The sequence below is a fragment of the Populus euphratica genome, unplaced genomic scaffold (assembly GCF_000495115.2).
Source record: "Populus euphratica unplaced genomic scaffold, PopEup_1.0 scaffold28.1, whole genome shotgun sequence".
NCBI lineage: Eukaryota > Viridiplantae > Streptophyta > Magnoliopsida > Malpighiales > Salicaceae > Populus > Populus euphratica.
This window is the reverse complement of record NW_011499862.1, coordinates 2,106,631-2,120,350: the sequence shown is the minus strand read 5'-3', so window position 1 is coordinate 2,120,350 and position 13,720 is coordinate 2,106,631. Positions and strand designations below refer to the sequence as shown.

At 37.0% G+C, this 13,720-nt stretch overlaps 2 protein-coding genes across 2 annotated transcripts; one reads left to right on the top strand and one right to left on the bottom strand.

Annotated features, from left to right (window-relative positions):
* Positions 1-1,389: 1,389 nt before the first annotated feature.
* Positions 1,390-5,811, top strand: LOC105125227 (transcriptional regulator ATRX homolog). The gene is made up of 3 exons (XM_011025592.1): positions 1,390-1,823; positions 2,912-4,418; positions 4,557-5,811. Exons 1-3 carry the CDS (start codon positions 1,773-1,775, stop codon positions 5,513-5,515), a joined length of 2,517 nt encoding a protein of 838 aa, XP_011023894.1. The 5' UTR covers positions 1,390-1,772; the 3' UTR covers positions 5,516-5,811.
* A 589-nt stretch (positions 5,812-6,400) lies between these two features.
* Positions 6,401-11,829, bottom strand: LOC105125228 (transcription factor PIF3-like). The gene is made up of 9 exons (XM_011025593.1): positions 10,686-11,829; positions 9,639-10,563; positions 9,368-9,604; positions 9,164-9,268; positions 8,978-9,043; positions 8,533-8,598; positions 7,942-8,439; positions 6,995-7,124; positions 6,401-6,889 (listed from the first exon to the last, which is right to left on the bottom strand). The coding sequence occupies exons 1-9, from the start codon at positions 10,778-10,780 to the stop codon at positions 6,879-6,881; spliced, it is 2,133 nt and encodes a 710-aa protein (XP_011023895.1). The 5' UTR covers positions 10,781-11,829; the 3' UTR covers positions 6,401-6,878.
* Positions 11,830-13,720: the final 1,891 nt, after the last annotated feature.

The following is a 13,720-nucleotide window of genomic DNA, read 5'->3' as shown; positions in this document are numbered from 1 at the left end:
GGGGGGGGGGGGGGGGTCCTTTTGAGATGACCTTAATAGGATATCATTATCATGAAGCATTATTCTTGACTGGCCCATTAAGAATAAGTTGGAAACATAAGCACATGGATATCAGTAAGTTTTGCAGTTAACTAAGCAACTAAACTTTTGATCAGCTTTAGTCTTATCACAGCAACAAATGATGACGAGAGAAACATGAAGGTTGCTATCATTAGGTTGCTTACCATAAATGGAACCTTAAGATCTCATTAGCATTCATCACTGAGCTAAACAGTGGTGTCCAAATGACATTCACAGCGTGTAATCAAAGCATATTCTGTAAAGAAAAGATCAGTAACAGTAATAGCATTTGATTTTCAACTTAAAGGGATGAAGGTAATGCCTGTTGAGGTTATGGCATCAAAGCTGAAATTAATGTCTCTGTATGTTATTTTTTATTAAAGTTTATTATTATCTTGATATTGTTTAGTTTGTTTTTACTTTTTTAAATTTGAAATTTATTTAGGATAAGTTACATAACTTCATAAATAAAGAAGTTTATGTTAGTTACGTTTCTTAATTTTATTGTTATTGATTTCATTTATAAATAAAAGCTAAGAGATGCCAATAACCTATGAAAAACATTCTGCTCTTTGTTCTTTGCTGCAAATTCTCTATTTTTTATTTTTCTGGTTATTATCAACATCCAGTTATTTATATATTTATTTTCAACAAGGCCATCAAGACAAGATTATAGTGGAAATTTACTTTAATTGGAAGGGAACATCATCAATTATCAAAAAGCCTCAAGGCCTTTGCTCCAATGAAATTATATATATATATATATAAGCCTTTTGTCTGGTTGAGTTTGTCCCATGGTAGCATAATTAGATGTTTGCTTTTAGCTTTGTAGTGGGAAATCATAGTCAACTTTCTTGCCACATTTACATCATTACTTTTCATTTTGAGGAGGCTGTATTGCTTGGCATTTTAATGCGGGATGAGTGTGTTGGGGAGGTTTAATTGGAGCATACTTTACAGATTTTGATTAGACTTGTCTAATCAGTTTCACACAAGAAGCAGAAAATTCATCCAAAAAAACACCAATACAGGAGCTGACACATGACCTGTTCCAGTATCTTCAAATCCAAGTTTCTGTCTGGGCCAATTTCAAGCTCACTTTCCTTCACACTACTCAAGTGCTCAACAGCCCTACCCAACCATTCAACACAGAAGCACGACTTGATACCGAAAACTGGACCTTTAATTCTTCGTGTGGACTTTTGGGATACTTTACATTTTGAATGTTGAGTCCAAATAACTACAGAGTTCAGGCCCAGATGAAAGCACATCACCACCTGCATTATTCTAAAGAAAGACTTTAGACAGTTAACAGCTAGCAAAAATGAAAAGCATTTCTTTGGGGAGGAAGGGATCTGGTCCCCCTTGAACTTTGTCTGCTACCCCAAAAGAAAAATGCTATTGCCTGTTGCCCTCTTACTTTAATTATCCAATCCAGCCCATTCTTCTTTGTTTTCTTTTGCTTTCAAGATATAAATTTAAATGGAATCCTAATCATTCATTTTGGATTGATCATGTGATATACAGTCTGTCATACACTACTCTTTTTCTCCTTTGCTGCTGCTGTTGCTGTTACACTTTTTTGGTTTTTTGATTATTTGCCAGCGGCCACTGTCTTTCCTTTCCTTTTCTTTTTTTCACTTGCTACACAGAATCTCTTATCATCAACTTAATTTTGAAAGGATCTCTCTTCTCCGCATCTACCAATCCTCATGGCGACTGAGACTGCACCATCACATCAAACTCCTACTTCTGATCATGAGGTATTTATATCATCATCTTGCCTATCTTTAATTCTGGTCAAACTATTCATTCCCTCAAATACTGTTTACTTACTTGATCAAACATATATACTTCATGGGATTCTTTTATTCTTTCCCATATTTTTACGTTTCAGACTTACCGTAACGATATGATCTTTGATGTTTCGGTAAGATCCATGTAGCGTTTTGTTATCTTCTTTGTTACCCCTGGACTTCCATGAACGTTTTATATGATCATAGATTTAGCTTATCTGACTGTATGGGTAATCATAAGACTTCTGATTGCTTTTAGATATCATCCATGAACGATTGAATAATGGTAGTTTTAGATGCATGTCTCACTCTATTTACTGTATCAGAAGTTTGAGAAGTGTCTGTAGTTGACAGCACAGAAAAAAAAAACGAAGAAGAAAATCTCTTTTTGAATGTGCCCCCCTTTCATAATTTTCTGGAAAATAAATGATAACTTTCTTTTATATATCAATCATCAGTCTTAAGTTGAGTTGGAACATACAATACCATCTTCTGAAATCTGTTCAAAGCTACTGTCACTCTTAAGTTGCTAGTTTAAGAATATATAAGATATTTCATTTTAAGAAAATTAATCTCATGGCAATAAAATACCAAAATTATAATGGAAGGTAGGAGTCCTGCCCCATCTTATTGCATAAGCTATCGAGTAGGATATGAATTTTCTAACATGGTGGCTCCCTTCTGCATTTGTCTCAGCTTGTCACTTGCTTGGTTCAGCCATCAAGGCTCTTTTATACCAGCAAGGAACCTCTTTTTCCCGGTTTGCGATGGGGACATGATATTCATATCATTATTTAAGAATTTCAACATACATTATCAATATCTAAATGCCATGATCAATGAGGGAGATAGAGATATAATACTTGCAGTGCTTTAATAAGTTTACGTAGCGGTGCATAGCTTTATTTCAATTTCTTAATATTTGATTACAGTTTTCGCCATCTTTTTATTTTTGCATCTTCACGATAGTTTCTATCTTTTATTTTTCTTTTTCTTTTTTGCTTTTAAAATATATAAGAATGTTCCTATTTAATTTTCTGGTTCATTTCTTGCAGTCAATTAAGAACAAGGTGACCGAAGAAGTAAAACCTGTAGAACCTGAAACTGTTTCTCTAGCAGGGAAGCCAGAAGAAGACGACCTCAAGCCTAATGAACTAGCAAGTCAACCAACCCTGTTAGATAAATCAGAAGCAGTGGAAGATAATGAGGTCGAGCCTCCAGCAGTTGTGGTTAAGAAGATTGATGATGTTCCTGCTATCATTGTTCCAGTAGATGATAAAAATGAGTTGGAAAAGGATTCTATTTCTGACTCACACACACCTGGTGTTCTGGCTCTGGCAGCCGATGTTGTTAATGCCGAACCAGTTGCTCCAGCTATACATTCTGTTTTGAAAGAAGCAGAAGAGCAACAATTATCAACATTCGTGGAGGAATTGCTACAGGAAAAACCAAAGATGGTTGATATTCCAGTATCACTACATGAAGCTATTGAAAAAACAGAGGAGCCATCAAAAGTCCTTCCTATCAAAGAGTCGGAACCAATTGAGGCAAAAGACAGTGAAGATTCAGCAGTGTCTAAAGAAGTTGACAAAGTGGAATCAATAATTCCTGAAGTTGAGGTGAAACTACAGGAGCAATCAGAAGTTGGTAAACAAGTTGAAGAGCCAAAAACAGAAGCAGCAACTAAGCAACAAAAGGAACCTTTGGAAGTTCTTCCTGTCAAATCAGAAGCAATTGTGGTAAAAGATAGTGAAGATTCAAAACTAGTGTCCAAAGAAGATGATAAGACAGAATCAGAAGAACAATCCGAAGTCATTAAAGTTGAACCCAAAGAAAAATCAGTTGAAGTAATTGCCGAAATACAGGAGCCAGTGGAAGCTCTTCCTATCAAAGAATTGGAAGCAGTTCAAGTAAAAGATACTGACGACTCACAAGAATTGTTTAAAGAAGCTGATAAAGTAGGAACAATAGTTCCTGAACTTAGGGAAGTGAAACTAGAGTCTGAAGTCACTGAACATGTAGAAAAAACCGAGGAACAATCTGTTGAGGCAATTGAGGAAACACAGGATTCATTGGACGTTCATCCTATCAAAGAATCAGAAGCAGTTCCATTAAAAGATATTGATGATCCAGTAGCAGTGCCTGGAGTTGATAAACCAGAAGCAGTAATTCCTGAAGTTGATAAACCAGAACCAGTAGTTACTGAAGTTGAGGTTAAACAAGAGGAACAATCTGAAGTCACTCAACAAATGGAAAAACCAGAATCAGTGGTTCCTGAGACTGAGGTGAAACTGGAGGAACAATCTGAAGTCACCAAACTAGATGAAAAAACAGAGGAACAAGAAGTTGAGGTGAAACCGGAGGGACAATCTGTAATCAGAAAACAGGTGGAACAATCTGAAGTCGCTGAACAAATTGAAAAACCACAATCAGTGATTCCTGAGACTGAGGTGAAACTGGAGGAACAATCTGAAGTCACCAAACTAGATGAGAAAACAGAAGAACATGAAGTTGAGGTGAAACCTGAGGGACAATCTGTAATCAGAGAACAGGCGGAACAATCTGAAGTCGCTGAACAAATTGAAAAACCAGAATCAGTGATTCCTGAGACTGAGGCGACACTAGAGGGACAATCTGAAGTTATCAAACTAGATGAGAAAACAGAGGAACAAGAAGTGGAGGTGAAACCTGAGGGACAATCTGAAGTCGCTGAACAAATTGAAAAACCAGAATCAGTGATTCCTGAGACAGGTGTGAAACTGGAGGAACAATCTGAAGTCTCCAAACTAGATGAAAAAACAGAGGAACATGAAGTTGTGGTGAAACCTGAGGGACAATCTGAAGTTAGTGAACAGGTTGAGATTAAGTCAACAGATGAAAAGCAAGGACAAGTTGCTGCAATCACTCAGGTAGCTCAAGCTGAGATTAAAGAGGATGGAGGAAAATCTTCTCCTCCTGAAATCATACAAAAAGCTGGTCCAGAGGCTGAAGGGACTGATTTGGTTGAAGCGTCATTGAAAGAGATTGTGGTAGAAGCGGAAAAGGATAGAGAAGAGAGAGAGGCAGGGACAATCAAAGCAGAGGGCGGGAAAATAGCAAGTGATACAGTAAAAGAGGAACCAGCTCAGCCCATCAAGGTGGAAGAGGTCAGCAATGCTGCTTCAAACGCCAAAATCACTGAAAAATCATTTGAGGGAGAGAAAACAGTTGAAAGTGTTGAACCAGCTTTAGAAAACAAGAAAGAGGAGATACCAATAGATGAAACCCACAAAGATGGGAACATAGAGGGAAAGCTTGATGAAGCCACTACAGCTGTCAGTGAACCAGTTAAAGAATCCCAAGATTCTGTGTCAGAAGCAAAAGAAGAAGGAGAAACTGCAAAAACCATTGAAGAGAACTCTGAGCAGGAAAAGGTTGACGAGATTGCCAAATCTGACACGCAGAATTTAGAGTATTCTGTCAAGGATGCTGAAGACGCAAAAGAATCACAGGATCTGCCAAGAGAAGTTCCAGCCAAGTCTACTCAAAAGCATTCAAACAACATTTTAACAAGGGTAAAGCAATCACTTGTAAAGGCAAAGAAAGCTATAATCGGGAAATCGCCAACTCCAAAAACCGTCTCCTCTGATAGCAAGGGTGATGTTACAGTCAATAATTAAAGGGATCTTAATGACAAAGCGTGCATATACTTGCAGAGATATGAAATCTTGCATTGTGAAGTATATAGGTGTGTAAAAAGGCATTTTCTTCCATTTGTTTTCTCTATTCATTCAGTTGTAAGGGTACATGATAGTGTGCTGGTGATTGGTGTGTTGATGGGTTTGATCAGTAGAAAAGAGCTTTCCAGTCAAATTTATGTTAGTGCTGTCAAAAATACTCTCTCATCAAAATTATGTACTCATTGATAAGATTGATTTGCGTATTTGATTAAATAATGGTTTGGATTCTTTTGTAACTTTTACACAAGTCAACTGGTGGAATAGATTCACTTCTCTTGAGGCAAAATACCATCGCCCTTTTTTACCAAGAAAATGAAGAAATGGAGGCGAGGGAGGATGAAACAATGAGTGAGAACCTCCAGCTAGGTAAATACCAATGGTTGTCTCCCCATTTAAATTGGCTTTCCAGGATTTTGAGCAGAGGACTAAGAACTGGTTCGAGCTCATTCAAGTGCTAATGAGACTGCACATTTTATGCCTGGTGAGACGTGTCTCACTGAAGCTGACATCGAAACACCAGTCACTATGAAGAACAAAGATATTGAAGATTCAGGAGTCCACGATGATGTAGAGATGCTAGAAAATGAAAGATATTAAAATACCTGCTATTCAGATTCAGATGTGGGGGTGGAGACTATAAACCAAACCGGAACATCTAGGTTTACACAACTCAGATTTTTTCATAAATTTGGTTCTGTTCAATTTAAGAAAAATCGAACTGAATAAATCAAACAAACAATTTGCAAAACCCTAACCACATTTTCCATCTTATTGCTAGCTATTCTGTGCATGCTCACAGTGAAATGATAGGGGGGGTGCGAGAGGTACTGGAAAATCAAGTATTTTTTCATTAGTTCAAAGAATTTGTATGAGAGATCTACTACAACAAACTTTCAAATACATATTTCTTGAGTTGGCTTTGCTCCTAGACATTGCATTATTATTTGCTCAGGTTGTGTAAGTAAATATACATACAGATGCAAGTAAGACCGTTCTTGAGTTTCCTCAACATACCAAAATCTGGGCAATTGTAATTCTACTTCCCTGAAATTAGAACTCCAATAATTATTGTAAGAGCTCGACTTCATTAAACCATGGAACCTTTTCACATATTCATATGTGCCCAGCATCCCACAGATTTACCGTGTACAATAGTAGGTTCAACGTCCATATGAAGCAAAGGTGATTCACCTCTCCAATGACAACGCATCAGACCTATCAATCAGTCACAACCTGCAGTTCAACGTCGATATGAAGCATAAGGTGATTCACCTCTCCAATGACAATGCATCAGACCTATCAATCAGTCACAACCTGCAGCAAATTCATGTTGACAAAAATCTTTTTTCTCTACAAACCAGATTAAGTAGATCTCACAACAATGTTAAGTACAGCCAACCATGATAGACGAATACTCACCAGTTGCTCTACTAGGTATGATGTCAGTTCCACCAGCTGACTTCAACACTCCACTTTCAGCAACTTCTGAGCCTTCACCATTATTTTGCACAAAATCAGGCTGTTCAAAACATTCATTTGTTGCTTGGCACTGGCATCACGGATGATGTAGCTAATTTTAGATTCAGGTTCAGAGGTAATTCAATTGAAGAACTCAGTTTTCTGAAAGGTTACCCCAACTATCAAAATTAACATATACTGAATTCAATAGGATATAGTGCCCAAATTTACATTCCTTCAGACAAGCTAAATGCATAATTTTCTGTGGCTATGACCTCTTCCACTTTAACAAAAAATTATTCAAGTATCTGCATAATATTTCTTCGCTATTGCACTTGTTTATTTTTTCTCGGCCTTCTTGGCTGGTAGGGAGGTTAAGAACATGGCACTCTAAATGATGTCTACTATTTGAAATATGCCCACAATCTTTGAACATAAATTGGAGAGATGAAAACTACAGTTTGATTTTCATTGGAAGAAAAGGCTGTTCGGAGAGTCTTAATTAAGTTCTTCCTTGAGAATTTCAGTAAAAAATGTTTTCCTTGGGAATATCCTTCACCAATGAAAATTAATTAGAGTGATCAGCATAATTTTCGTTTTCATGGGATGATGGGTGAAGAACTACATCTTTAAAGACAAATATAGGATTTTATATAGAGAATTTACTAGTTTCATGTTTATATGAGTCATACTTGCAATTTTCCATAATGCAACTTTTAGATGGAATTCATGTGTGCACCTATAGCTAATGCTTTCTTTCTCTTGGGAGTGAAGATGAACCATGAATTGGCACTTGCTGAAAGAAAAGCACACGTCATGCATCATAATGAAATCAAAATCCATTTAGCCATATTCAATACTGAGCTTTTCATTCTCATAGAAAAATGCAGCTTGGTTAAGTAACAAACCTGACTAGAGGTCTGATTCATTGACCTATTGGCAACATTGTTCTGCATCACTTGCGAGTTGATATTCTGGATTGCATCCTTTGAACTAGAGGCTGTAGCTGAATCCAAATTATCCATAGGACCTACCACCCCACAAGGTTCCCTGTTTGTTTTTGGAGGAAGCCCTCCAGACATTGGCACTAAGGGTGCATGAGGAAATGACATTGGGAGTCCTTGACCAGAAAGCCCAAACATCTGAAGACTAGGTCCTCCCATCCCGTGCAAAGCACTAGGCCCTGACATTGACGAACCAGGGAAATGTGCTCCATGCATAGGAGGTACTTGATACATGGGGCAACCAGAATATCCACCACTCATGTCAGGCATGCCCATCCGGAAACCCATTCCCATTCCAACACCCATGGGTAAGAACTGCCCCATATGAGCTGCATGCATGTGAGGCATTCCAGGAGGTAACATCATTGATGGCATGTACATTCCAGCTCCCATTGACATAATCTGCATAAAGGTGGTGAGTGATCCAAAAGGTCATTTGATTATCCAACTCAAGAAGTTATTAAATAAACTTTGAGAGGAATGGGCAGAATTTACTTGTACTTGAAGCTGAAGCGTCTTTAAATATTCAATGGCCTCATCAAGCATTGAAGCTTTATCCACCTTATAATGCAAAAACATCAAAGTCAACCAAAGCAAAGATGCACATGAAATTATCTACACTTAATTACTTGGCTTCACTCAAACTCCATTAAAATTTCCTGGATAACAGCAACAAGTTCAACTTAAGAAATTCAAGGAAAGCTTAGACCAACATAAAACTCTAGAACCTGGAATGGATAAGCTTCATTTACAGTTTTGGAACTTCAATAAACATGAACAAACTTGAAAGAATTAATTTGATTTCAATCAGGCCAAGGTTTGGTGTAGGTTTAACTCCCAAGCCTTGGTGTATGTTTGAATCCTTGAATTTTATAGAAAACCTCATTTTCATAAGATCGTGGAGAAAATTCACTGAGAAACATAAATATGAATATCCAACCTTATTGCAGTTTGGTATGAGTTCTTGTAGGGCTCGCATCTTCTCATTGATCCTATCCCTTCGCCTCTGTTTATTCAATTCCAAATGAAAACCAATCAAGATACAATAATTCATAGCTACCAAAGAAAACATCAAAAGCAAACAAGCGCATATCTTCTGAAGAAATGTTGGAATGTTCTTGCCCACCCTTTCAGATAAGTTGTGAACTTCTGCTGCCCGACCTCTCTTGGACCCATTACCTGCACGAGCAGAAGCTGGTTTTTTTGCACCTACTGATTCTTCTTCAGCATCCTGCACATAGATTATCTCCTTGGTTCATGGAAGAAAGAGATATAGTCTCGTAAGAGCAAAAAACATTGAAAATATGTGAAACCTATGTATGAAACTCACTTCACTAGGACCTTCAGACTCCTCAGTATCACGATGTTTTCTCTTCAGATTCTCAGTTGGATCGTCAGAAGGTCTCTCTGCACTATTGCCCGAACCAACAGAAGAAGAAGCAACCAGAGGTTCTGTAGTCTTTTCAACATCTTCTAATCCTTTAATTGCACTTTCACCAGAATTTTGATGACAGTTTCTATCGCTTTTAGAGTCACCTTCTTGGCTCATTTCCTCAGGTAGCTCAGCCTTGTCTCATTGCCTCAGGTAGCTGAGCAGGAACAGATCCCTCAGCAGGCTTAACCTCTGTTGGTTTAACCTCAACCTTGGATGACATCATATTAGGACGGCAATGGGAGTCTGTTTCCTTTGGCAAACCAAATGAGCCCTTATCTTTATTTTGCATTCTTTCCATGCTTGAAGTTCCAGAACTAGCTCTCATGCCCACGTTCTGAAGATTAGCTTTTACAAGAGCAGCTGGTCTTGCAAAGTGAGAGAAATTCATTAAACTGGAGTTGATAGGGGATGCTGCAGGAACTTGCTTCTGTATCTTTATGCTGGGAAAACCATCTCCTGATGTTGGAGCTCGAATAGAATCTGGTGCAATGACATGATGGACAGCATTGCTTGTACTATCACCTTTTTTAGTTGAATCCCTGGATCTAAAAAACGGAAATGATGTTTTGCATTGCTCAGAAGATGACGGATATAACTGACTAGCACTGGTTCCAGGCCTTTTCGCTTCAATATCTCCCGCTGAAGAATGCATCACCACATCTCCTTGCTCTAAGTTCAAACCATTGTGTACCGAAACAGTATGGGAGTCCGTAATTGACTGGTTACAACTTCTTTTATCAAACGATGGAAAATTACTCTGGGAGGAGTGTTCATTTACGGTAACCCCCGATAATTCGGGCAAAAAATCAGAACAATAATCATGTTGCAGAGGTTCATCCAACGGATAATTCAGCCAAGGTACCATGTCATCATCTTGATTCGCCCTCACTTCAACAGCAGGAACCGCAAGGAGTTCATTCAGTGTAGACTCCATCGTTCCAAACTTCCCTGTTTTAGTATTGGTGCCATTTCCTATGTCTTTATCTCTAATCTTGGGAGGTAAGCTGTTACAAGTTTGTATCTTTCTAGCTCTACTGTATTGAATCTGACCATTTTCCCATATTAGCTCACCAAAATCATTCTCAGGTCTGCTTTAAAGGATACCAAAAGACACAAGAAACGAAAGCAAACCAGAAAGAAAACATTTCAATGTAGAGATGATCCACTAATCCAAGATAAAGAAGCTAAATAAATAAGTTAAATTGAAACTTACACAAAAGACAGATCAGTTGAACAAGCAGGATTCTTCTCTTGAGAAGAATCAGTTTGCCCCTTAGCCATTCGATATAGGAGCTCAGACAAAGGCATGGTGAAGGTTGTTGGTTAGCAACGCTTCTGCTCAGTAAGAAATGCCCTCAAAGTTCAATTATTTGGCCATTTCCGGCACTTTTTGGAAACCTCTCTTGAACTCCAGCACAAGCTCAAAGAACCCAGAAACTATATGGAGCCGACAAGAGTTTCAAGACATGAAAAGCTTGACAAGAACCCCCATGAGTACAAGACAATCCCAGTTTGTATGCAACTCACAAAAGAAATAAAAGAAAAGAGTGCTCCTTTTTTTCAGTTACATAATTTGACAGCACAGAAAATAATCTTTCTTTTATGCTAACGTCCTTAACACCAGTGAGTTAGATATATAGATAAATAAACAAACTATAAATTAACCAATAGTTTCACAAAAAGTAGCAGACAAAAAACCTATTTTTTAATGGCTCTCTCAAAGATTCAAAAACCCTCCAAATTAAGCTATTTTAAGCATATTTTAGATTAAAGAAATGATCTTTTCCACTTCTTTAATCATTAAATTTGAAACCAACAAAAACCCAGATCAGATTTTGGAAATTAATTAACTTTATCAGTCCGCATGAAAAGAAAAACCCCAAAAGGGGGTAATACACTGGAAACTTGAAGAACAGCTGAAGACACTCCCTACCTAGCAACCAACCAATGAACTGGAACGCAAATAAGTAAAAAAGGAAGAGAATTTTTAGAAAAACTGAGCTCCTCGAACTAGTAAAAAGTTACACTAATCCAAATGAATTAAAAATGAGAGAGCTACTTAGCTGTGCAAATCATATCATACCGCTGGGATAATTATAGAAGTTACCAAAAGATTGTATGTTTATAATTTTGAGCTCCAAGAAAAGAACTCAAAATCGCAAGAGACAGAGAGGGCAAGTGGACGTAGAAGACGCGAAAGGCTGGCAGAGATGGCAGGGGAAAGAGATAAAAATAAACAACAAACCTTGTGGTTGTTCAACTTTTGAAGTCTAACCTCTCTATTTCTGGTTCTTCCTTCCTTCCTTCCTCTTTAACCACTGTTATAATTCAATATTCTTATTCCTTTTTTTTACGACCTTCTTTGTTCTTTTCTTTACTTTTTTTTATTTTTTATAAAATTAATAAAAGAACACATTTTGGTTCCAATGGTGGCTTTGCAAGAAGTCGAGCTTGAGAAAATCACTTTTAACAAAATTATTAGAATAAACGGGCACAAATTTCAAAGGAAAGAAGGAAAAAAAGAGATCTCATGGATATATTAATTGTTATCTGATTATACCATGACCGATGTTAAGAAAATATCTGGATGAGATTATCTTATCAAAAACTATAAAAAAAAAGTTACCAATGGTGATTATAATATTCCGTACGATCTTTATTTAAACGCAAGCGAGAAATTACAAAAGAAAAAAATTCCTTAAAACACACCGAACTTTTCCACGGTATTCAACTTCACAAAGAAGAACGTTGTCCTTTACAATTGAGATTTAAATACTGGGTTAAGCTTAAATATTTCTTATTATAATAAAAGGTAGCAAATGATAACTTTAGTCACGTTACACAAAAACTGATACCAGTAGGACTAGCTAGCTGCTAAACCCACGCACACAAGGTGAAATTGTTTATGAGTACAAGGAGGGCAGGTGATTTGGGCAATTGGGGTTGGTCCTTCTTGTTAGGATTTGAAAGCTGCAGTGCTCCTGTATTTTTCATGGTTGTTTTTCAAAGAAATTTATATATATATAAAAAAAAGCAGGTTAAACATCTGAACACCAACAGCAACAAATCATCTTGGTTATATTATTATAATATGTTATCCTGCAATAGGAGTTGTGGGCTTTTTATGTTTGTTTCATGATGGAAAGCAGCAGCAGCTGCAGCATATCTATCTACATCATTATAATATACATTAAACCGCGGGAGGGCCCCTTCAATAATAGGGTTTTGAAAATTATGCCTCCGGAGAAGAAAGCCATCAAGGTTTTGAAAATCATGCCTTGGAGGATTAATAAAGCCATTGACTTTAGGCATGATAGCTCAAATGGCCTTCGTGCTGGGTTCGGACTCTTGTGTGCCAGTGGAGGATGTGATCTTTGGCACTCCAATTAATAATGTAAGAGAATGACATTTGGTTTTACTTTATTTATTCATCCAATCACTTGGAAGTTCGATTATATGTATGTGGTGTTGCTCTCTCTTATCATGAGAGGATTGCCCTAATTAAAGCCAAAAGGGTGTCTAAAGGTGAACATCTCACCTTGAGATCTCCGCTCATGGATCCACTTCATGATTAGCTCTCCGTGAACCAAATCTAAGCACCTCTTTGCTTTGATTATGGCAATCAATCAGATTATCTCTGCTGCTGCCCTCTCTACCAGACACCACTGCTATCTCTCCTAACAGGGTCAAGATCGGCGCCATTGATTGAACTAGAGGTGTTGTACCCTGTTTACCACGCGCTGCACCTAGCTTAGAAGTATTATTATAGTTATTTTTTAAAATTTATTTTAAAAACTAATACATTAAAAAAAAATTAAAATTTTAAAAATATATTAATTTAAAATAAAAGAATTAAAGTTTTTAAAAATTCTTTTAAAACACAGTATAAACACATTATTAATTCATAAAATTTGATTTAGATACAAGTGTGGAGCCGCTAAACTCAAAATTTCAAAAAAAAAAAAGTGTGTTGTTTGCTAAAAAAATGAGGAGAGATAGAATGATTGAAATGTGATAACTTATCAAGTAAACAAATATCAATTTAATAAATTATAATTGATTTTTTTATTTAATCATCATCATTATTATCACCATCACCGTATATATACTTATATATATTGAATGTAAGCTGCATCTCAATTGATATTAATTACATACTGAGAGCATAATATTATTATTGACAAGGCATGGGCAATGACCCAAGAGGAGGCCTAAATCATCGTCGCAGGATTAATGAATTAACTAGGG